This window comes from Aythya ferina (genome assembly GCF_964211825.1).
Source record: "Aythya ferina genome assembly, chromosome: 4".
Taxonomy (NCBI): Eukaryota; Metazoa; Chordata; class Aves; order Anseriformes; family Anatidae; genus Aythya; species Aythya ferina.
In genome coordinates this window covers 67,433,555-67,456,399 of record NC_140300.1, presented here as the reverse complement: position 1 = coordinate 67,456,399, position 22,845 = coordinate 67,433,555, and the positions used below count along the sequence as shown (strand labels likewise).

General features: G+C 38.0%; 1 protein-coding gene across 1 annotated transcript in view; it reads right to left on the bottom strand.

Moving 5' to 3' along the window:
* The window catches only part of GRID2 (glutamate ionotropic receptor delta type subunit 2), a 777,731-nt gene that overhangs the window by 85,984 nt on the left and 668,902 nt on the right, over nt 1–22,845 (bottom strand). Inside the window, exons 16-17 of the mRNA XM_084517560.1 lie at nt 12,311–12,449; nt 3,103–3,298 (exon numbers count right to left, since the gene is read on the bottom strand). Of these exons, the coding sequence (XP_084373686.1) occupies nt 3,103–3,298; nt 12,311–12,449 (335 nt within the window). The remainder of the gene's footprint in view (nt 1–3,102; nt 3,299–12,310; nt 12,450–22,845) is intronic.

Below are 22,845 nucleotides of genomic sequence, written 5' to 3'. Positions count from 1 at the left end.
TCCATTTGACAAAGCAGGACAAACAACTGAATTCTTCCCTTGCTTTGATACAGATCTTAAGATGCTTTGTGTTGTCTTTTGAAAAAGGAAGAGACAAAAAGCTGTAGAAGTTTCTAAAGTGCCTGTGCTCTTCTGGCTGTCTCCTGTTGGAGGTATTTAAAACTCTGCTGTCTTTTCAGGGTAAATCCACCCAGCTGCTCTCTAACCAGATGTGATGCTGTAAACTGCTGTTCACGTGGATGCTCAGAGATACATATTCACCTGATTTACAAGACAAGGCCCAATACATATCAAACTCCAGAAACTTAAAATGTCATGATCTTCCCATCCTCTTTTCCTGCCAGCCTTGCCCTCCCACCAGGAAAAACAAGTCACAGCCACAGACATCCCGATGCAAAATGGGATGATGCGATCATTGTCATTTGGCTGCATTGTGTTCCCACTCGCACAGGTGAGATTCCCCATGAAGTCCCAGGTACAGCAAATGCACTGTCCTGCTGAGCAAGCAGGATTATATGCCGAGTAAGTCAGCATTTCATCCAACTCCCCCTCCCCCTGTTTATAGATAAATTCACATTAAATTGCTACTTTCCTCCAAATACAAAGAATACAATTTTCAGAATAGAAGCAAGACAAAACTGCAGGATTTTAAGATAAAAAAAATGCTTGGCTAAGCCTTTTCCACATTGCAAAGCCTGCCTGCCTGTCTAACCAAGTCGTTTTGTGATGTCTACTTGCAAACCCTATTCATCTCGGAGTGGATGCAAGCAGGGCCTGGAAAAACTACTGTTTAGTGACGCTTTAGCACTGGTTAATAGTAGAAACAAAACAAAGCACAAAGGGAGACCAGTGGGCTTAGAGTCATTCAAGGCCCTGAAGGGTTTTATGAAGCTTATGAATAGGCAGAGGGGACCTATGAATTTACTCTAAAATGTTTGGATTTTTTTGGAAGGTATTTCACAGAGATTACAATCCCTGACTTTTATCAATTATCCTTTTTAAAGGGTGCCACCTGTGAGGGCAGTCAAACACTGGAACAGGCTTCCCAGAGAGGTGGTTGCCCCATGCCTGTCAGTGTTCAAGAGGCATTTGAATAATGTCTTTAATAATATGCTTTAACCTGTGGTTAGCCCTGAAGTGGTCAGGCAGTTGGATTAGATGATCTTTGAAGGTCCCTTCCAACTGATCTATTCTATTCTAATTTTCCTTGCCTAAGAGTATTTTTTAACATCACGTTCATCTTCCAGCTGAGGGAGAAGAGTCTTAAATGACTCTTGAAAGGCACAGCTTCTTTCTTTTTTTTTTTAAATATTTTTTTAAACCAACAGACCTTTCTTCCTGAGCAGGCAATCCCCCAAAAGCTTCCATGTGAACAGAATTTGGCAGATAACCTTTTTCTGTGTTATTTCTTTCTGTAAGGCAAAAGAAGGGGAGAAACTGCAACTGCATAGGTGGATGTGTATGTTCACTGGAACCAGGCCCTCTGATATTTTAAAACTGGAGGGTGGCTAGCTTGCTCGCATTACAACTTGGTTATTTTATGCCACCATTTGCAAGTGCTTGTTCCTGGGAATTGGAGGCATGGGAGCCAGATAGAACCCAGATAGTTTTGTTTTTGTAAGTTTTAAGACAAAAACTGCAATGTTTTCAGGAACTAGGTATCAAAGACTATAATCTGGAATTACTTGCCAGCATGATACACTGGTTGCTTTTTTCAACTAAAAGCAATTAGTCAACACTGTTGTCTGTGTTGACTGCTCTGTTTGATGCTCTCTGTTTTCTGATTCTCCCCTTAGTATATCTTGGAAAGGCAAACCAGAAGGTGGGGGGGGCTTTTTTTTTTTTTTTAAATAAATAAATAAATAAATATATACACAAAAGTCAAAACCTAGCTTTATCAGACCCTTGCAAACAGAGCTAAAACATATTTTCTCAAAAAAAGCAATTTCCTCTAGCCAATAAATCTTCAGACTGTCTTTTTTTCCCTTGCTTTTTCAGCTTATGACTTTTTCTAAAAGGGTTTCAAAAGTGCAGCTCCCCAGGGCCTTCCTTGCCTCTTCATTCATGCCATTTTGTCCTTCAGAGGAGAAAATATGATCTCAGTTATACAGAGGGTGGATTAGTGATTGTTAAAATTCCAAATAATCTTTATTTTGTTTTTGTTTTATTATCAAGACATAAACAGTGGCTTCACAACTCTTTTTAACATAGCCTTTTCTCTTATGTCTCCGTATCTGGTGTCAAACACCAGAAATTATAGGTTTCCCTGGATTTCAGTGTACACAAAACACAGAGTTTGCCCCCATTTTTAGAAGTCTTAAAACCAAGCTTTAGACAACACAAAACTCTACGGATATTTGCTCTGTCACAATTTGAATTCAAAATCAATCTGCAAAATATGGTATTTAAAACAATGTGAAGGTACAATGGTAGAGATAAAGTTTGTATTTAATCACCCACTAACCATTATTCAGTCATACTGAACCATTTCGTAGACTGTTTCTTATAAAAACTGTAGCTCAACCACAAAAAAGGGAGGGAAACATTGCACTTAAAAATGTCCCTGCAAAAACTGATTATTGCTTTCAAATTATTTTCCCTCTGTTAAACTCATTGCAAAAGTGGCCATGTCTCTTTAAAGATAGATCATCTTTTTCTGCCTACCTCTCTTGAAACATGCATGATTCAGAGATACAACCGAAAGCCAAGGTTTTCAGTGCTGGGAGCCTACAAAATAAGTTAATCAATGTCTTGTCTTGAAAGCTCTTTAAGCTTTGTACAGTATATTGCCATGTCTTTTGGTATTAGAAGTCCAGTGATCCTATTCCCATTTTGCATCCTGACAAATGCATTAATCTCTTATACCTATAAATCCTTTTCAGAGCAAGCACTCTAGGTACTTACATTTTAAAATGTAGTTAAAAAAACAAGCTGAGAAGCCCCAGTTCTCTGTGCTGATGCAATGGGCTTGCAGAAGCTGGTACTAGGCATGATCATTATCTGGGTGCAAAGGCATCCCTTACAGTCAAAAGCAACAACTAAGCAAATCTGGTGTTACCACAGAGAGTCTCAATGGGAAGAAAAAGTAAGTCATAGCAGTACCTTTTGAATGCCTGCAGTCGACTCCAAGACGTTGTTCTCTGAGCCGTTACTTCTGTTAATCATCCGCCACATTTGGGAATACATGCTGTCCCTCTCAAAAGGATTCATCCCTTTCACTCGGACGTGCTCATAGACTGCAGAGTCCAAGACAGTGCCATAAGGAATATCTGTCTGCCTTGAGAGATCCTGGAGAGACCTTAATTGTTGGTGAAGAAAAGAGACACAGGAGACTTGAAGCCACATTTTCAAGAGGAAGGAGCTGCAGGCAAGCAAAGGGCAACATACAGAAAGATGGCTGTCAAGCCAATTTCATTTGTTGTTCTTTTTTTCTCTGTTTGTTTTGTTTTAAAAGACAAAGTGAGACTGAAAAAAATGTTTTTATGATTTAAGACACAAGGAGGAACATGAAGTGAAAAGATGGGGTGGAAAAATGAAAATGGGTGAAAAAAGAAAAAACAGAAGGAGCAAGAGTATCCTGTCAAATGCTGAGAGCTCCTCTGAGCTGGGGCAAAGGAGAGAAGGGAGTGTTGCAGTCTCTCCAGCAACTCCAGTCCCTCCACTGCAAATTAAATTGTCTTAACAACGGAACTCACTGAAAACAGCCCAAAGCACCAGGGCTGAGTATTTGTCTGGGCTACCAGGTTACATGGCGAAGAGCAGCTTTTGGGCATCATTCCAGTACTGAACTGTGCACCCATCACACATGGGAGGTTGCATCCTACACCATTTTCAGGATGATTTCTGTTATGGTTTCACAAACTGCCTCTGCATTATGGTCCATGTTACTCTGTCCAACTTTGCATTTTATATAGTCTTATTCTTTCCCTATAAACAGGAACAAATTAACCAGTTCTGAAGTTTCTAAAGTGTCCCAAGTACAGCTTTCTCAACCCTGTTTTGGCCTTAAAAATATATATTTTTAAAGTCTTTTAAGTCTCCTTATGTCCTGGCCTTTATTTTCCTGTCCTATAGAACTGCTTTCCCATACCTTTGTTTCTTTAATGGAATTCATTAAAGTTTCAAAATAACTACTGCAATATGTCTACTGCCTAAAACCCATTACAGCTTTCCTGGCACAAATTAACTTTGTATAAACTGCACGAATCTAGTGGATGACACCTAAGGACAAATCAAGGGGCTGAGCGCTGTCTAAAAGCAGGCAATAACAAACTGAAAAAGCTCTTTGCAGCTGCAGAAATTGTAAACTCAACTGCAGGAAATTCATCAAATTCCATGTAGCATTTTTGAAACATGTTAATTTAAAGACTAGTAAAAATGACCTTACACGGGGAAGAAAGGGGAATTCTTTGATGTTTCAGAGATGACACTGAAGAAAACAGATCTTGAAGGATATGTATGCCACTGAACACAACAGAAAGTGAGAAACAACGTAAGAAATCAGTAGAGTTCAGAGGCAAGGGTTTAGAGGTTCACTGAGTCAAACAGAAATCCTTTGAAATTCAGACATATGGACTTAGAAAAATATTGCACAAGAACTAAATTCTAAGCAGATAATATATAGCAAATATTAGGGAAGGATAAATTCAATTTTGAAGGGTAAATAACCAACAGCATTAAAAAAACACAATTCTCTCCTCTTTCTCCAACAAGAAGGCATTCTTCTTCAAGAACATAAGCAGGAAGGAACTTACAAGGAATCGGTACACACAGAGGATCACCAAAGGTTAGCTGCAAGATGAAGCTTTTGCTGAAAATTAGTATATCAGTCTCCTACCATAGGACTGAGACTTGCCCTTTTCTAGGAAGAAAAATGTAAGACTGCAGTAGACTGAGGTATCAGGAGATACCTTACCTAAGTATTGTGGCTTATTCATAACTGAAAATTGGAAAAAAAACATCAAGCCCAGATATAAACAGGTATGAGTTCTGAAAGATTATATATGAAATGCTGATCCGTTAGCAAAAATGTGAAATTTCATTACAGCCAGTGCATGTAAGGGAAGTGATAAATATTTTTTAAATGCTCTAGTGGTGATCAGGGGAATTACAAAAGTAAGCAACTAGGTAAAATGTCATACTCAGGTTTAATAAATAAACTGAAATAAGGGTTGATAAATTTTAAAAATAGCCATCAGGTAGATTTCAGGTAGCCATCAGGGAAAACTATAGTCATTTTTGAAATTACTAAAAAAAACAAGGTTTTCAAAACATCTTCATTAAACAATATGAAGATGGTAGAAGTATGGGCAGGCTACAGAAGGAGGACTAACAACATAACAACATAAGAAGGACATGTACTTGTTGAAGCAAGACCAGAGGAGAGCCATGAAGATGGTCAGAGGGCTAGAGCACCTCTCCTATGAAGGCAGGCACCTTGGTGAAAATTTCTCCCTCTTTCACCATTACACAAAGTCTGGTGTAGTGGAAGGTGTATTACTATTGCATTTATAGTCTACATATCTGTCAAAAGCATCACTGATGCAAGGCACTAGATAAATACAAGTTACTATATTCACCCATTCTGTGTCACTCTAGCTGCCACGAATGTACTTCTGTATCTCCTGGCAGAGCTCATAAGTGCAACAAACTGTCATAGGATACATATTGTAATGTCCTGTAATTGTTGTTATTTGTCATACATATTACTAGAAAAGTACACATAAAGTATTTACCGTCTCCAATTTCTAATGACAACACCTAGCAAAACTGCAGTCATTATTTTACAAGACTCTGTATAGCCATACAATTTCTAATGTAACAAGCAATAAAGCACTTTTTTTCTGAAATATCATTGCTAACTGGTATATAAATGATACATTTAACTGCTGCCACAAAACAGTGCAGTTAGAAACAGCGCAAAAGGAAAAACAGCTCCTCTGTATATCTTGCAGCTATAAAAGCAACCTTGCTATTTTTTGACAGGCAAACCAATGCTAGACTTAAGTGGTTGTCCAGAAGCGCACAGCAAACAGGTATGGGAGAGTTCTCATTTTATCAGTGAGAAGCAAGTAAGAGTGCCATCACCTGCAAAAGGATCACCAGCAGAGAAATAACAAGGAGGAGAATTATGTTGATGCCTTCAGGAAAGTGCAAGGTAGTTGTATAGTCTGGCATTAACTACAGTCTGCAGGTCTTCACTGTTTGGTGTCCTATCTTAAAATGCAGGATGCCTCTCAGCTGCCCCACTTTGCACCTTTGCACATTTTAGGTGCTGCTCCATGCTGGGAAAGCAATGGCAAGAAGACAAGAGTGAGAAGCGTTTAAACTCCACAGATGAACTAAACACTATCGCCAGCTGCAAAGCCCAAGCTCTTGTTCACCTGACCCTATGCTGAGGAGTGAGAAAGTTTTGCAGTCTCAGAAGTGTACAGGTGTGCATGCTGCTGTGTAGGCATGTTGCTGAAATGGCAAAGACCTATAATATCATGGACTACATCCCCTTACACAAACAGCCAAATAATATAATAATATATATGACCTGCTTCAGAAACTGCTTTTTATAACCTGCACACTTCTGGAATAACATACACAACCTAGCAGCCAAGCTATGGCAAAACAAACAAACAAACAAAAAGCTACCAACAAACCTCGACAGAACTAATAAAATTATTAAATCATTGAGGTTCCTTTGCAAAAGAAAGAAATTTTTCTAACTGCTATGCCTCCAGCCTGGTTTGCAGGTTACACATTGTTCAATGTACCTTTATTCCTGGATTAAACAACTTATTCTCTGTTCAGACAAATAGCTTTAGTGGAGACGTAAATCCCCAGCCTCAGTATGTCACCCAGTCTCAGCACACAGCTGCCAGACCAGACCTCAGAATAAGGAAGAAGTATTAGTTAAGTTGATGAATTCATATGGGATATTCTCTAAAGCTCAAATTCTGATGGCATTATTCACTTTGGATGGGAATTTAATTTTGCAGTAGTTTTACTGATCTCAGTTGAAATACCTGCAAAGCAAAGTACTTCTAAGATGAGTATGGGTATTATAATTCCACACTTAAATAAAGCCTCTCTCTTTGAATTTCTCATTTTGAAGCAGTAAGGTAATAGAAGTGTTTAAAACCAAATAAAAAGCACATAAAGTTGAAAAAAATGCTATAAAATAAAATGCTTTTAACTGAGCTTGCATATAGACAGATTCTCCTTATAGTGAAGTGACCGTGCAGTGCAATACACAAGTCACAGTTCAGCTTGTGTTTTGGTTATCACACATGAAGCATTGTGGGGAACAATATTATACATGGTCTTTATGTTAAGCTTTTTTCTCATTAAAATTATTAGGATAGTATGAATCTCATTGCTTATACTTAAGTCTTTATGACTAATTCTGATAAAGATTTCCTATGCATTTTTTTTCCCCTAGGACATTAAGGATTACTTCAGAGGTGATACTAGGAAACTGGGCACAGTAAGCCAAGAGCTTTGAATGTTGGCAGTGACAACTGTATCAGAAACTAATAATGCTGCTTGCTAGTTTGAAGATCTGGGAGTATCACATAAAAGGACAGGTTAAGGAACATTTTGTTTTTTGGAGTAAGGAAATATCTACTCCGATTACTGCATTCTTGTGTAACCCCCCTTGCAGAAAACATGTAGGCAGTTGTATCAAACTGTTTAAAGCCTAGGGGACATCTTAGCTTAAAGTGAATCACAGTTAGAAAAAAACACTGTGAAAAGAATGACTAGGCAAAAGAAGCATTGCAAAAGGCATGTTTTATTGCCATACTGCCATTATTTGGAGGCAGAGGTTTCACTTATCAAGCAGGAGGCACTGCTTGTATCTTGGAGAACATAACATGAACTTCTTATTTTATGAAAGACATAGACTCTTTCCTGTAACATGTGCAGTCACAAGTCTTAATCAAGCTTCCACATTTTTAGCAGTGGGTTAGATTTAAACCTGAAGCCACCTACCACTAGCCTTTCTTATGACAAATCCTTTGGCTTCACCTCCGATCCCTGATTTCTTGGCAAAATTTCAGTGCCTTTGAGATGGTGGTGACATCCTCACTTTACCAAGGAAAGCAGTGCAGCCTGAATAAAATCAGTCTCTCTGCCAGTGGGCTCTAATTCTATCCAAACAGAATCATAAGACACAGTAATGGCAATAGAGGTTCAGTGGTGAAATTCATAGCATCAGCATCTACAAGAAATAGCTTGAGTCCTCCAAATTTATTTGGCATTTTCCAAGAGAACATACTCTTAATTACCATTCATTCATGTTGCATTTGAGACAGTGATGTCAAGATCTAAGGAATACAGAAATTATGCTTTGCTTTGCTGCCATAATATTTTGGCACTTGAAATGCTGTTTGTCTTGATTTAAATATCATCTGATATAGGGATCAAGTGTGAATAAAAGATGCCCTACATAGTACTTTATGACTTGCATGTCTCTGTTCCTGGCACTGCCTGCTGATATTATTATTAATACTCCCACAGGTATTAAGAGTTGCCATTTGCTTGGAAACATAGTCCATTTTAAAGCTGTATCAAATTTTAATCAGAAAAGCAGAGAACAAAATTCCATCAATCTCAAGTGAGGTTATGCACAGATCTACTTCAAGACTCTCTAGGAATTGGGAACAATTCACTAGTCCTTCTCCTAGTGTATTTCCTAACAATATTTTTTCTGCTCTTCTTAAAATAAGCTTCTGGACACCATGACTACGAAAAGCAACCCAAGCACTATAACAGCCAAGAAAAGGAGGATGGAAGAGTTCTGAACAAAAGCTGATCTCTAAGTTGCAATGCAGTAACTACTGAAATGTTCCATAGGAATGAAGTGTTCTGCGGGCGGCTTGAAGCCTCCTATCTTTCATAAAATATATCAGAAGGACCACACGCTGTCAGATCTGGTACTAGCTGGAAATCTGAAATGAAAACCTATTAACTACTTGTTACATCTGTGCAAACCCACTGACTTCAATCTCTTTCATTTGTATGACTTTTCAGTAGCTGGCTAGATAGTACTATGAGCAGAATCTGGTTTATTTTCTTTAAATACTTAAACTTATTTCCATTCTGGCCCTCAAAGCTCCCCAAGGTACAATTTGATCTGTTAGAAAAAAAGAGCATCAGCTTTTTTTCTCTATTGCTTATTCATGTTTGCCACTTTGCAGTAATTCAGCATGGTAAACAAACAGCTTTTCTGTTATGTGCTGGTTTGAGATCCAATTCTGGCAGTTTTGTAAACTAAAGTTTTACACTCTCACCATAGTTAGGATAACTTCATTCCCTAATGGATACTTAACACATCTAATTACTCTATTTCTGAGCTACAAGCACTTTGATAAATGTCTCTGTTCTTTCATTTCAGAAGCTTTCCAGCTGCAACATTTTCTACTGAATAAAACATTTTCAGTGACTTTGCCCATAAATAATACAGCACAAAGACCAATGTAGTCCCAACTGTACATAATAACCGCAGAATTCCACTGGGAATTTTCTAGTGACATCATAATAAACTACAAGAAAAAGCTGAAGATGTATTAAGTTATAGTTTGGGTATATTTTATGCTTTTTTACATATGATAAAAAAACCCTCAGATATTTGTCACAGTAATTTGAACATTTTTCTGGACTACTTCAAAACCAGAAGAATCATAATTTCAAAGCAGGATGCAGAGGCATATTTCATATTTGTAGAGACAAAGAGAATGACTGAATATATCATCATTATTTATTTTGCATATACAAATGTGAATGTTGTTTGTTCGAACTCCTTAGTCAAATGTAGGACTTTCTAAACTTAAAAATAATATATCAGCCTCTCTCCAAACCTCAAGATGATCAACAAACATCAATGAAGAATTTCATTTTACTCCCCTGTAAATTGTGAAGGGATTATAATTGGGACTACCAAGTCAAACAGTTGGGTAGCATCAAAATAGCCCTGCAGCACTCCAGAATCTCAAAGTCTGTAACTCAGATCTCAACAGGAAATAGTAACTCAATTTAACTGGTGATGCAACTGTGACAGGGGAACGACCTTCTCAGGTGCTTTGGTCTGTTTTACATGTCCGTGTCTTACAGTGCACAGAAAGAAAGGACGACAATCACAGACACTTCATTTCCAGTTGAGAACAAATACGGGCTGGTACTGCCTGGGCTGAAGACAACAGAAATTTGGACCATGGGACACCAAATCTTCCCTTTCTGAGGGAGCAGCAAGAAAGAGAAAGTGCAAGAGGATGCTCTTAATGGGGAGAGTCAGCAGGCAACCATGTGCTCAAAGCGAGGGGCTGCTTCTGCTCTTGAGTCTGAGCTTGGGCATATAGTTGCAAATAAAATCTGACTACAATTGGAGATGTTTATTTGTCCATGTGCATGGATTGTTTTTAACATGCAGAAAACCTTCACATAAAGGAAAAGTGTCTTAGTGAGATTGTGATTAGTGTGATTGGCTAGTATGCAGTGGTGCTTGAACCTAACCTGTGAATTCACAGGAGACCAGAGCTTCCCCTACCTGATCTACATCCCTGAACTAACCGTCTCAGGGGGCATTTCAAAGAGATTTGGAAAGCAGATGAACTAGAGGCAGCAAGACCACAGAAGACAGGGAGCAGAATCAACAACTGGAGTGAGAAAACTCTAAGGTCAGTATTGAGCCTGACTTGAAGGTCAACTTCTTATCTTCCTAGAGAAAGAAATACAGCAGAATGTGTCTCTCTTCTTTAAAGCTACTTTATCTTTTTTGCAAAGAAGGATTTATGGGAAAGGCTATGTTTGTCACTCTCAAATACTTCTGTGCACATGTAGCCTCAAGATTAAAAACCTGCTTTTGAAAAATGGCCAGCTATCCCTTGGAGAGCTTGGCTAGCTAATGCTTCAATACATTTCTTAGTTTCTGCTTGACCCAGGAGGAAGGATTTAGGTGGGTAGTGGGAAGGTCATTGGAGTGGCGGGAGTGAGGGCAACTCAGCATGCTGCTTGCTGAAGGAGAGCAGACAAGCACAAAAAGGCAGGGAGAGAGGGTAGGACACCTAGAAAGGTTTCTGTGGTGTGGAGAGATGAAATGATCTGGAAAAAAGGATGGGAAAGTCCAACAGAATAATAGTTCACCATACAGGGACAGGAGAAGATGAGGACATTCATGTTAGGGAGGCATGAAGCAAAAGAACCAATAGACATAAAAAAAAAAAAAAAAAAAAAGAACTAATTTGATCTGTTAACGAAATAAGAGAGCACCAGGGAGTGGAAGGTGAGAAGACAACCGGTCAATAATTTTTAATTGTTTGTTGCTATTATCACATATTTTTTGCTTTGGCAAGAAAAGGTGAATTTGGATTTGATATCCCCATACGTGGAAGAAGGGCCCTCCTGATCCAAGTGTCAGAGCACAAGTAGTGTGCACTGCACTTGAGAGGAAAGCACAGCCTGAAAACACACACCAGCAATTTATGCTTCAAATACTGATATACTGGTTATCCAAACTCTATTGGTTTTTGTAAAATACGTATGTGTATATATATACACATACAATATATATTTTGGGCCCCTCGCTACAAGAAGGACATGGAGGTGCTTGAGCGGGTGCAGAGAAGGGCGACAAAGCTGGTGAGGGGCCTGGAGAACAAGTCCTACGAGGAGCGGCTGAGGGAGCTGGGCTTGTTCAGCCTGGAGAAGAGGAGGCTCAGGGGCGACCTTATCGCTCTCTATGGGTACCTCAAGGGAGGCTGTAGCGAGGTGGGGGTTGGCCTGTTCTCCCACGTGCCTGTTGACAGGACGAGGGGGAATGGGCTTAAGTTGAGCCAGGGGAGTTTTAGGTTAGATGTTAGGAAGAACTTCTTCACTGAAAGGGTTGTGAGGCACTGGAACAGGCTGCCCAGGGAAGTGGTGGAGTCACCATCCCTGGAGGTCTTTAAAAGACGTTTAGATGTAGAGCTTAGGGAAATGGTTTAGTGGGGACTGTTAGCGTTAGGTCAGAGGTTGGACTCGATGACCTTGAGGTCTCTTCCAACCTAGAAAATTCTGTGAAAATTCTGTGATATATATATATATATATGTGCATGTATACATGTCACAGAACAGCAGCTGCCAGAGATGAACAATTCTGATATTAAAGTTCAAGTGTCTCCAGGGCGACTGGAAGTCTATTGTCCATGGAATACTGTTCTGATAGCTTCCAAACTACTACTCAGGAGGATAATTATTTCACCCTTTTATCACATTTAACTAGAACATTCATACCCTTCCATGTGTATGTGCAACCTTCCTTTCCCTCAATTCATCAACTTACTGGATAGAGTTCTCAATGCGTGTGATGGTGAGGAAAGCTGCTAGGTTTGCCGTGTAGGAGGAGATGACAATCAAAGCAAAAAGCCACCATGCCCCCATCATCAGTCGTGTTGCCAGGGTTGTATATGGGACTTCTCCTCCTGTGGGGAAGAAGAAAAAGCAAGAGTTTTAATTTGGCAGAAGGAAGCCCAGATCTTCATTATTCAAGCCTAGCACCAGAGAACTGTACCCCAAGGTTGGCAGGGTATTTGTTTTCATAAAATGAGTAGGATTTTGGAGCCACGCTTTCCATGCAATATAAAACACTGAAGGACATGCACAGTCAGCCATCATTATTGTATTTAATCTCTTTTGCTGTTGTGTCTTTAACTGCACTTCATCCACCTGTTCTGTCCAGTAATGGCAACAGACTTTGAAATCTCAGAACAAAAAGAAGAAGGAAATTCTTACAATGTTCTTTCCTTACAGATCTTATCTACAAATGTTAATTAAGCTTTTCTTATATTCTTGAGAATATGAAGTTAAAAAAACACATCAAAACACAATTATTTTTCACAGTTCTGTAGCAAAGCAGATGCTCATGAGAGCCATACCTATGTGTACCACTTGCTACAAGTCCACCAGGACACAAAAAAAACATGTGCCAGAGTGCAAAATAATTTTGTATTCCCATAGCTACTTTTCTTCAGAATTTAAATGCCATGAAAACAAAACATTAGCAGCAATTAAATCTACCAGCTCTTTAGTGGCTCACAGGATCTGAGCTGCTCACTACTGCTCATATGAACAGCAAGCCATGAAAAGCATTATATTGTATGCAAATAGCTGCCCCCCAAACATGGAGTCTTTGAAATAACCTTCCAGTTAAAAATGTACAAACCCACAGTTTTTTAGATGAAAGAAAATGCATTCTTTTATAAATACCCATTATGTCTGTAGTGCAAGTTTTGTCACAGCTACAAACAAATGGGAAGGCTAGGTGAATCCAACAAACACCCAGAGTCAACTGCTAAAGATGTTCACCCTTTCCCTCTCCCCCTGTACTCAGCACTTTGAAAAGTGGTCATTATTTTGATGGAGCTTTCTCAGATGCAAAATCTTATGGTAGTATGATAGCTGAAATTTTCATAAGCAAAGCAGCTTGTTACAGATTTAATCACGTATAAGTATTTCATACTGGATCTTCACTTACGTAAAAACTTCTTCATGTTTCCCTAGTAAATGGGAAGACAAATTATAATGACTCCTATTCTAAGTACAAATAATTTTTAGTTGTGAACACAAACTGTCTAGACATTTAATCAGTGCTTGAATATGAGAGACTGCCTTACTGGTTTTGTTCAGTGTTTGTCCTACCTATCTAAAGTACTGGGAATTCTGCATCATCATACAAAAAACAAATCTGAAGCTTTTTTTCTACCTCAGTCACGTGGAGTTATGCCACGTGTGAAATAGTAACTGACTCCATTCATTTATATTTTAAGTGCATAAGTATTCAAATTTTTGCCTTTTAAGAATTCCAGTACTGAAAGACAAAAATATATATTAGACCTCTGCAGTCAGAAATAAATTTCTTTCTATTTCCAAGATGCTATGTAATTATCTGAAACAAGAATCTTCCAATCAGATCAGGAGATATTATTCCAATATGAGGACTTCCAAAGATGAACATTAACTTCAACATCTGAAGATTTGGTTTTCCCCCTTGCATAAATTTTAAATGATTTTTAATAGGACATTTCCACTTTACAACAGTTTTTGCAATGTCTTTGGAATATTTAATTTGAAAATGATTTTTAATCAAATGAAAAGACATCTATATCAATTTATTGGAACAGGCTGTTTGTCCTTTTAACTTTCAGGTGCCAATCCTTGCAGATAATTTTGTATTAGGTTGAAATGAGTAGAATGATAGAGGAGAAGCCTATGATCTCCTGGGCATCCGTGCATTTTCATTTTTCAGCTTAATGAGTAAAACTTTAAGTTCCCACATTTTTTATTGAAATGAAATGTCAGAAAAGAGAGGACCACTGAAAGTCAAGCAGCTGTCTTCTGGGTAAACTCAAGTTTCAACTGATGATGCTGTTCAACAAGTGATCATGAAATCCATGACAGATCCCTCAGCAACATCATTCCCCTACTGTTCATACAGTGGAGTTTTCCCATACATCAGTAGGGTTGTCCCCACCATTCACTGCTCTCTCTTCTTTATTAACACTCATGTTAACAACCGATTTTAAATAACCGTGAGTGCTGATCATCCCAGTGTGTTTAGTTCACCTAGCTGTTCATGAAGAAAGTCTTGTTCCTAATTCATACTTACATCTTGTGTACCAGCAGCCAATAAATGGAACTTGAGGACAAAGCTTGGATGTAAATACAAGAAACACAGACCAAAATAATTCAGTGTCCCTGGCTCAACCTGACTCAAAAATCTTTGCACTGATGCTTCTTAAAACATTGCTAAAGGACTGATATGGCAGCTGCAGGGGTGTATGATTTCTAAACACAACAGACAGGCTACTCCACCTATCCTAGTGAAGGAAAGAAAGAAACAAAAACCAAAGGAGATCTTTTACTGCCATAGAATCATTTCTTTGGCATCTAATAGGAGAATTAATGCCATACAGTCTTGTTTTATTGTACTGTTTGCTAAAACACTTCCCTCACCCTGACAGTTCACCTTATGAAATGTCATCGTTCCTTTCCCCCAATTTTGTTTCTAGGGATAAAACTCTCTAGAGTTTTGTTGTTGTTGCTTTCCCAGTCCAAATTTACTTGGTTTCTCAGTTCAGAAGAGCACTGAGTCACTGAAGAGAGAAGTAATCATTGGTTTTCCATTAGTGTTACGGGGAAAAAGAGCTACAGAACCAACAGCTGCCATTCTTAACATAAAGTAGCATGCGTGTAAACCTCCCAGGGCTCTGCTTCATGGAAGCATTCCCAATACCAAGTATGGATTTCATGTATGTGTATGCTTTTATGTATCACAGCATATATGGGTGGCTTTGCACAGGACAGATATGTACGTACACACACACACAGGGCAAGGGAGGAGGGAGCCAAGAAGAGAACCCAGTCTCTCCCTCCTGTCTTTCTTACTATACCACTAAAGCTTAACCTGTAATGGCAAAGGGTGCGAGCAGGTGTCATGTAAACACAAGTTGGTGACCAGAGTAAAACCCGTCCTACCACACCTCATTCCCACAGGAAAATTAATCCATGTGAGCTAACATGCTGGCTGCAGTTACACCAAAAAGACTACTATCATAGTCTGACAAGCAACTCCTAAAAATACTGAGCTCCATTCATGGAACAAATGGAAATTAAAGATGATACTCAGCAGTCCTGGAGTTGCCTTGTAATGCAGACCTCAAATGAATACAGAGGCTGTATTATTCTTTAGACTTGGCTCTCCCAATACCCTTGCAACACACAGAAGTGTATAAAGGAGCACAAATGGCAATACCTATAGATCATGTATTTGTGACTACAGCTCCCAGTATAATTCAGTCAACACTTTTGATGTGTACTAAAAATCATTTAAAAACTCAACTGCCTTTAACATTTTTAGACTGCATGTGCAGGGATGAAAATATATTTTCCAGAGTAAAATAAACTAGCAAAAAGCAATCTTACTGGGAACTTTTTGAAATAGCTGATTTACCTTAGAAGTGACAGTAAAAGCAATTACTTTTAGTCCTCCCACTCTCATATAATGTAGCTCTCCTTCATTAATCCTAGGCTGGTTTAATGCTGGCCTACTTCAGATGACAGGCTTAGACTGCAACTTATTTTATCAGTTTTTGTTTATTTCCATTTCCTTCCAAGTGCTTCAAGCTAACTATCAGCAGGCAAGAAAAATAATGCATTGTCTAGGCAATGTGAGCACTATAATGTATAATTATGACAGACCTAAATATCAGAAAAAGTCACCTTAGGAGATAAAATGTTAACCTATACAGCACCAGTACAGATTTCTAATACCTTTGAAGTCATTCCTGCCCATTAGCCTTAACGGTTTAAAGTAAAACTGGTAATACAGGATTACAGACAGGATTTATAAAATCATGAGTCAAAAATGGCCAAAACAGGAAAGCGGAGGTTCACAACCTGGTGAGACCTTGGTATTCTGTAATTCTGGATTAAACTGAAATAATTCAAAATGCAGAGACTATTTCTCTAGATACCTTGTTTTCATGGAGTTATCAATTGCTTGTTTCAAGGAAAAAATATTCATCTATGTAGTCCAGAGCTTGGAAAGCGTATCAGATATAAGTCCTTATTGACAACAAAAAAAATGGTGAACTTTCATGAAGAAGTTTTAACCACAGTTAGCATTTCTGAGGTCAGGTCTGGTGGCAGCCATCTTGTTGAAAAGTGATGCAATTTTTGTCATTAGCCATCCAGGGAGGACATTTGCAAGATAAGATCTCTCTCTGATTCAATATTGATTTAACAACATCAATGGGAATGCAGAATATTAACAACAAAAAAAAATTTGTTTAACAGCTCAAAAAGCATTTATTATTATTATTATTATCATCATCATCAGTATTATTACTAAAGCAAATAATCTGACAGCATAGAGTCCACAAACTGAAAAACCTCAGAGTGGATATGTAATTAAGTTAGTTCTATTGCATCAACTCTAAACCTAATCTGGGTAGCTCTACATGACCTGACATTGTAGTTAACTGTTCTAACTGTTTGTTTTCTGTCCCTCATTTTCCCTTGGGTTTGAATGACAAAAATAATGACTTTTTAAACAACTATACACACACAGAATAGACATGAAAGACCATTATTTTATGTCCCAAATTTGAAAACACCATTAGATGATGTTCTGGGGGTGAGTTAAGAGCCAGAGTAGGAGTCTATTGCAGCTTCTCCATACACGAAGAGAGAGGCCCTAGCCAAAAGGCTCTAGGGCCCTTCCTACAGTGATAACACTAGGACACCTGTGATGTCTATTTGTGAAAAATATAGCTGTCAGTGAAAATGCAAAGACCAGATTCTTTACATTTTATAATATAAGAAATTCAATTTGTCACCTACACTTACCATCAACAGCTCTCACTTTACAAACATATCTCAGTTGCCAACAACTTTGTCAAATTTCCATCATTTAAGCTGATATAGTCTCTGCTAGAGGTCAGCAGTGAGCTGAATTGCTATTTAGGGAGTTTTAGCCAGATTTTTTTTCAGATAATTTTGAGAAACATGAAAAAGATGTTAACTGCGACTGCTTTGCTGAGAAACTAGCAAAGCAGGCATCTTAATTGTGCTTGAAAAAGAGAGGTGAAGAAATAATAGGGCAGGTTATTTGAGGACAGGTTTTTGTTTTTGTTTTTCTTTTTCTCGCAAAAATTCTACCCACATTCAGTGAATTATTGGCCTTTGAAAAAAAACACAAAGGACTGGGAGTTGGCTGCAGTTTAGCCTTTAGCTTGTTAGAACAGTCACATCAATTATGCTGTGCATCTGCAATTTCCATTTCCACATATATTAAGTGGGGAGTTCTGCTGCAACAGTTTAGATCAATGTACATCCTATGTTTGCTGTGTGAAAGGGGCATTTAATAGAGAGTGGGTGTAAGGGGAGTAGTTTTTATTAACAAAGAGGCAAAGGCATTTTATATTTTAGCTATTTTTGCCATGTGAAACAAAAACTAAAGTTTGACAGAGCTCTGTTATCTTTACAAAACTCTGGAAAGCACAGCTCTTCAAAGGCAGAATCTTTCAGGGCATTAGCTACCCCTATTATTCTGTTAAAAACTTTCTTGATAATGTAAAATCTCTCCTGTTTTCAATTGGAAATGTTCAATTCGGTATAGGACAAAAAATACTTTATAGTCAATGAAGCCTGTACCTATTTCTACCAGCTGTGAAATAAATGCAGCTGGGAAGTTGTTGGAAAATCTCTCATCACGCATTTTTCTTCCTGTCTTTTCACTTTGCACCCAAACTTTTCCATTCTTCCTTGAATTGTACAGAGCACATTCATTTCCATAAGATATAAGCTGGCATGTCATAACCTGAGTTTCTAATATTACATTGTATGCTGCAGGTAATACCCACTGACCACAGCAGGCGTTATGTGTATTCTTCAACAGGAGAATACAACTCCTTGAATTGGTAATGCCTTCCAAATAAGCTTGTAAATTAGTAGCTGCATTCCCTAGACTTGCAAATCTTGGCACATTGCACAGCACTGGGAGTAGAGAAGGAACTGAGCATGAGGCAGAGTTGGTGGCCAGCTTTTACAAGGTCTGGACAGGTTCAAGAGCCAACTGAACATTTATACATAATGTATAAATGAGAAAGTAAATGAGAAACAAGAGCCATTTCAAAAGACATATTTGAAGCATTTAAAAAAGTTGAAATGTTTCTATTTTCTCCTTCTTACCACAAAAATAATTTAGTGGAGCCATTGTAAATTCATAAAAATGTTGGTGTTCATTAATCTTCAAATTAGAAATATTAGACACATTTTTGATATCTGTGTATTCGTCTTCCTAGCATACAGGTTGATAGAGACATTTTCATATGCCTATTCCAACAGCATTACGGCTCTTCTGAATTTATAGCTGGCATATATTTTTTTCTGAACACTAGTCCTTTATATGTCATCAAGCAACGGTTAAGGGACAAAACAAATATATCACGTCCTTGTCTATACTGATTTTTTCCTTGAATTTCCTCTGTTAACAGCTTCCAGCAATATTCTCTTTCTCTCTCAAGGTACTGCTCAGTGCATGGATTGGGTGTAGCTCCCAGCAACACATTATAAAGCATTTTTCCACATGCCATTCTGTCCTCTTGTGTACACTTGCTCCCCAGGTAATTTTTCCTGAGTTTTGTAGCTTCCAATTCTTCACTGAAATCAATGTTCCCTTTTCTTTCCATCTGTTCTATATGTATGTTCAAGATATTGCAGCATGGGTAATCTGAGACTTAAAACATACATCACTCAGGTTGAATTCCCCTATTATATCTCACATTTTCCCTTACTCATTACAGATAAGCAGTAGAGGAGCCAATCATCCTCTACTCCACTGTGATTTGGTGGTCTGAAAAAAACCATCGACTTCTATCTCATTTTGTGCTCCAGTCATTAGCATGCTCTTCCGCAAGAAATCAAGATCGATTTCTTCCAAGTTTTAAATTTTTCCAAAATACCTAATTCAGTCTTGGCACAGTGCCACTCTTCTTCCCCTTTTGCCCACCCTGTCCATCTGTCTTTCAGTACTTCATAATGTTATATGTTGGCACACTAATCACATGAAACTTCCTACTAGATTTCAGTAACATAACGAAGAAAAATTTATATTTGTGAATTAATTCAACTGTTCTTGTTTACTCCTTGGATTTCTGGCACTGGTCTATAGGCAATTAAAGAATAGGTTCACTTTGTCATTTGGTGCCCTATTATTTTTTTGTTTCTGTAATGTCTTAATTTTGAAATAAACTATCACTTACTCTCTCCCATTTATTTTTGTTAGTGTAATGATCCCCCAACTAATCTCATTACATTTACTCCCTGGAAGAATGTTTCCTTTCAGCTGAGTGGAAGGCACAGCTCCCATTGCCCTCACAGAAGGGAAGCAACGATCCACAGAAGAAAGATCTCCTCATTTATTCCTCCTCTTTATATGACAGGGACGATCTTTCTTCTCCTTCAGGCTTATTTCAAATCCCTCCTAGTCATCTGTACTCTGTAAAGTAGATTGAGAAGCTGTATCTAATACATACACACAGAGCCTTATCAACAACTCTGGAAGCCAGCTAACCTGGTGGTATATGCACGACCTCATGCAGGTAGATCTAGGCTCCCTCCATCCTCCTGAAAAGGAGGCCAAGCATGAGCCAGCTCCAGTCTGAAAGAGGTATCACTTTCTTACCTTGTCACTCTTGGTTGCTGCTGGCCAGTAATTACCTCCAAGTTGTATTTCATATCTTGGCTCAAAGAAGATAGAAGACAGCATTTCATCCTATTGTCCACTTGGATGACCATTCTTTCTGTACAAGGATGATCTGTCTATATTACATGGCTGCTGGGCTCCACAGATACACAATCATTTCCTGTATGTGTACTTGTACAAACCCCTCTTATGCTTCTATACAATTTCTTTTTATTTTCTAATTTTTCATCAGAAATATCTACGTAGGTATTTTTCATGGGAAAATTTCTGTGCTTGAACGTAAACAAAACTGATTGTTTCTGTGCTGTATTAAGGTTCTGGTACTCCCTTTAGAAGGTGACAGATTGCCTATATTCTGTTTTTATATTCAATTGCCCTCTACTTCTACCTCTGATGCTTACATACTGTCAATATTTCTTTCTATTGCAATATAGCTTCTGATCAAGACTCAACTTCTTTCCTGGATTAGAAATAGCGATGTTTCTCAAATTCTTTAAAATGAACTCATTTTCTCTGATGTTCATAGCAGTTTTTCCTTTTCCCCCTATCATGAATAGAAAATTCATGTAGAAAAAGTCTTTTTTTTTTTCTTTTTTTTTCTTTTTTTTTTTTTTTTGTCTCTGGCAAGGAAGAAAATATGGCATGCTACTTCTTTCACCATTAGCTTTCTGTCATTGGTCAAATAATTGAATTTAGACTTGTATCAGAAAGAAACTCTTGCAAACTCCCTCTGAAAATCCTCCATTTGCTACTGCTGTGCATCTGTTCAGACGTGCCTTTGGCATTTGACTTACATACTAAGGCTCATTGCTCGGCTCTATTTCCTCATTAATAGGAAAAGATTATCCATGCTGAGATTTCAAATGCTGGGGCTAATCAAGCACCAGTGGCACTGCCACAAAGCCCTCATCAAATTGTGGCCTGGTGCACCCCCCTCAGAAATCTGGTCAGAGGGCTTTAACACGCAGCCTGGTGGACGAACAGAAATATCCCAAAGATGGCTCAAATGACTACCCACAAACTATTTCACTTGAAACACAGGATCTTCAGCTATGTTCCTTGAAACCCTCCTATGTGAGGCTAGAAAATGTTCTACCATGGAAAGGGCTAGCGTTCCCCATGAAGATTGTTGAAAGATTTTCAGAATACTGCAGTGTTGGCTTACCACTGGGGGAACAAACTGCAAAGTGGTTATGAATCTGAGCCTGTTATTTCTGTTAGATTATTTTTCTGTCTTCCAATACTAAGCTTGCCCAGCTTGCTGTCTCTGCTGCAATGGCTTAATTCTAGTGACACAGGGGTAATCACGCGGCAACCAGACTCCTTTGCAAAACTGCCAAGATACAGCAGTAACTGTCATAGTTATCCTTGATTCAATTTTTGTTTGAAAATTAATTAATCTGTACATTTCTATCAGACACAGCTATTTAATACGTGCTTCCATTCATATTTTTCTCCTGCTTTTCTCCCTGGATCTTGATTTGTACAATATAGTTGTTAAAGATAAAAAATAATTTGTGACAATAGATCAACTAAGGACAAATTAAGAAGAGCAATGAGATATAACATCCCTTTAGTTAAATGGAATTTGTACCTATATAGGTCTTCTTTAACAGAGTCCTAATCATCAGGTACTGAATACAGCCATTCTACAATGCTCACCATTTCCATTTTGAAAATGAATGGGTCGGAATCGCTTTTAAATTACTCCTAAAGTGTGACTACATCCTGCATGATTCAGCCTGAGAATGATCTAGATAGAAATGTGCTCTGCCTGCTCCTACTTATAAAACTGCTGCTTCTTTATAGCCGTAAACCATTCCATAAACCAAAATCCTATTCATCCCAAACATAATGATCAGATTTGCAGGGAGGAAAGTAGAAAATGACAATAGACAAAATGTTTCACGGGAAAAGCAATAACAAGTCAAGACCAAAATTCAATGGAATTTGTTTAAGGCTACATTAAATGGAAATTCAAGTCTCTGATTAAAAGTGAGAACTGTACAATGAGGAACATTTTTACTTTTTCTAGTCAGAAATTTTTAAATAAAGACCAAACATTTAAATATATACTGAAAGTATATGGAAAAAAAAAGGTCTAATAGCTGCTTTCCAGAAGAAAAAGATCTAATGTGATAATGGAAAATCTAACCTCTTTTCAGCTGAGCTGAGATTCCAATTTTCCGCATCACTAGCAATGATAATGTTACACAAACAGTATTCAATCATTAAATTAATTCTCATTAAATCAATGTCCTTAAAGGCCAAACAGTCCTTTAATAATTACCTGATTAAAATGATGTTAGCATAACATATTAGTTATACTGTATTTATAATTCCCTTCCCAACAATAAATTGTTTCCTTCCACCCATCTTGCTGAAATTGTGACAATGAGGTAAAAGTTGGGAAGGGAGGCACATCACATCACCACACAGCAAATGCCTGTGGGTTAGCTGCTCCTGGTATCAGTGATATTTCAGCTACATGTATTTGTCAGATTTGCATTTCTATTACATAGCACGAAATCTCTGAGTGCAACAGGAATTAATCCCTGTCTTTTAAGCCTAGATCCAAAAAATAAATTATTCCTTTCAGATATTAGCAACTG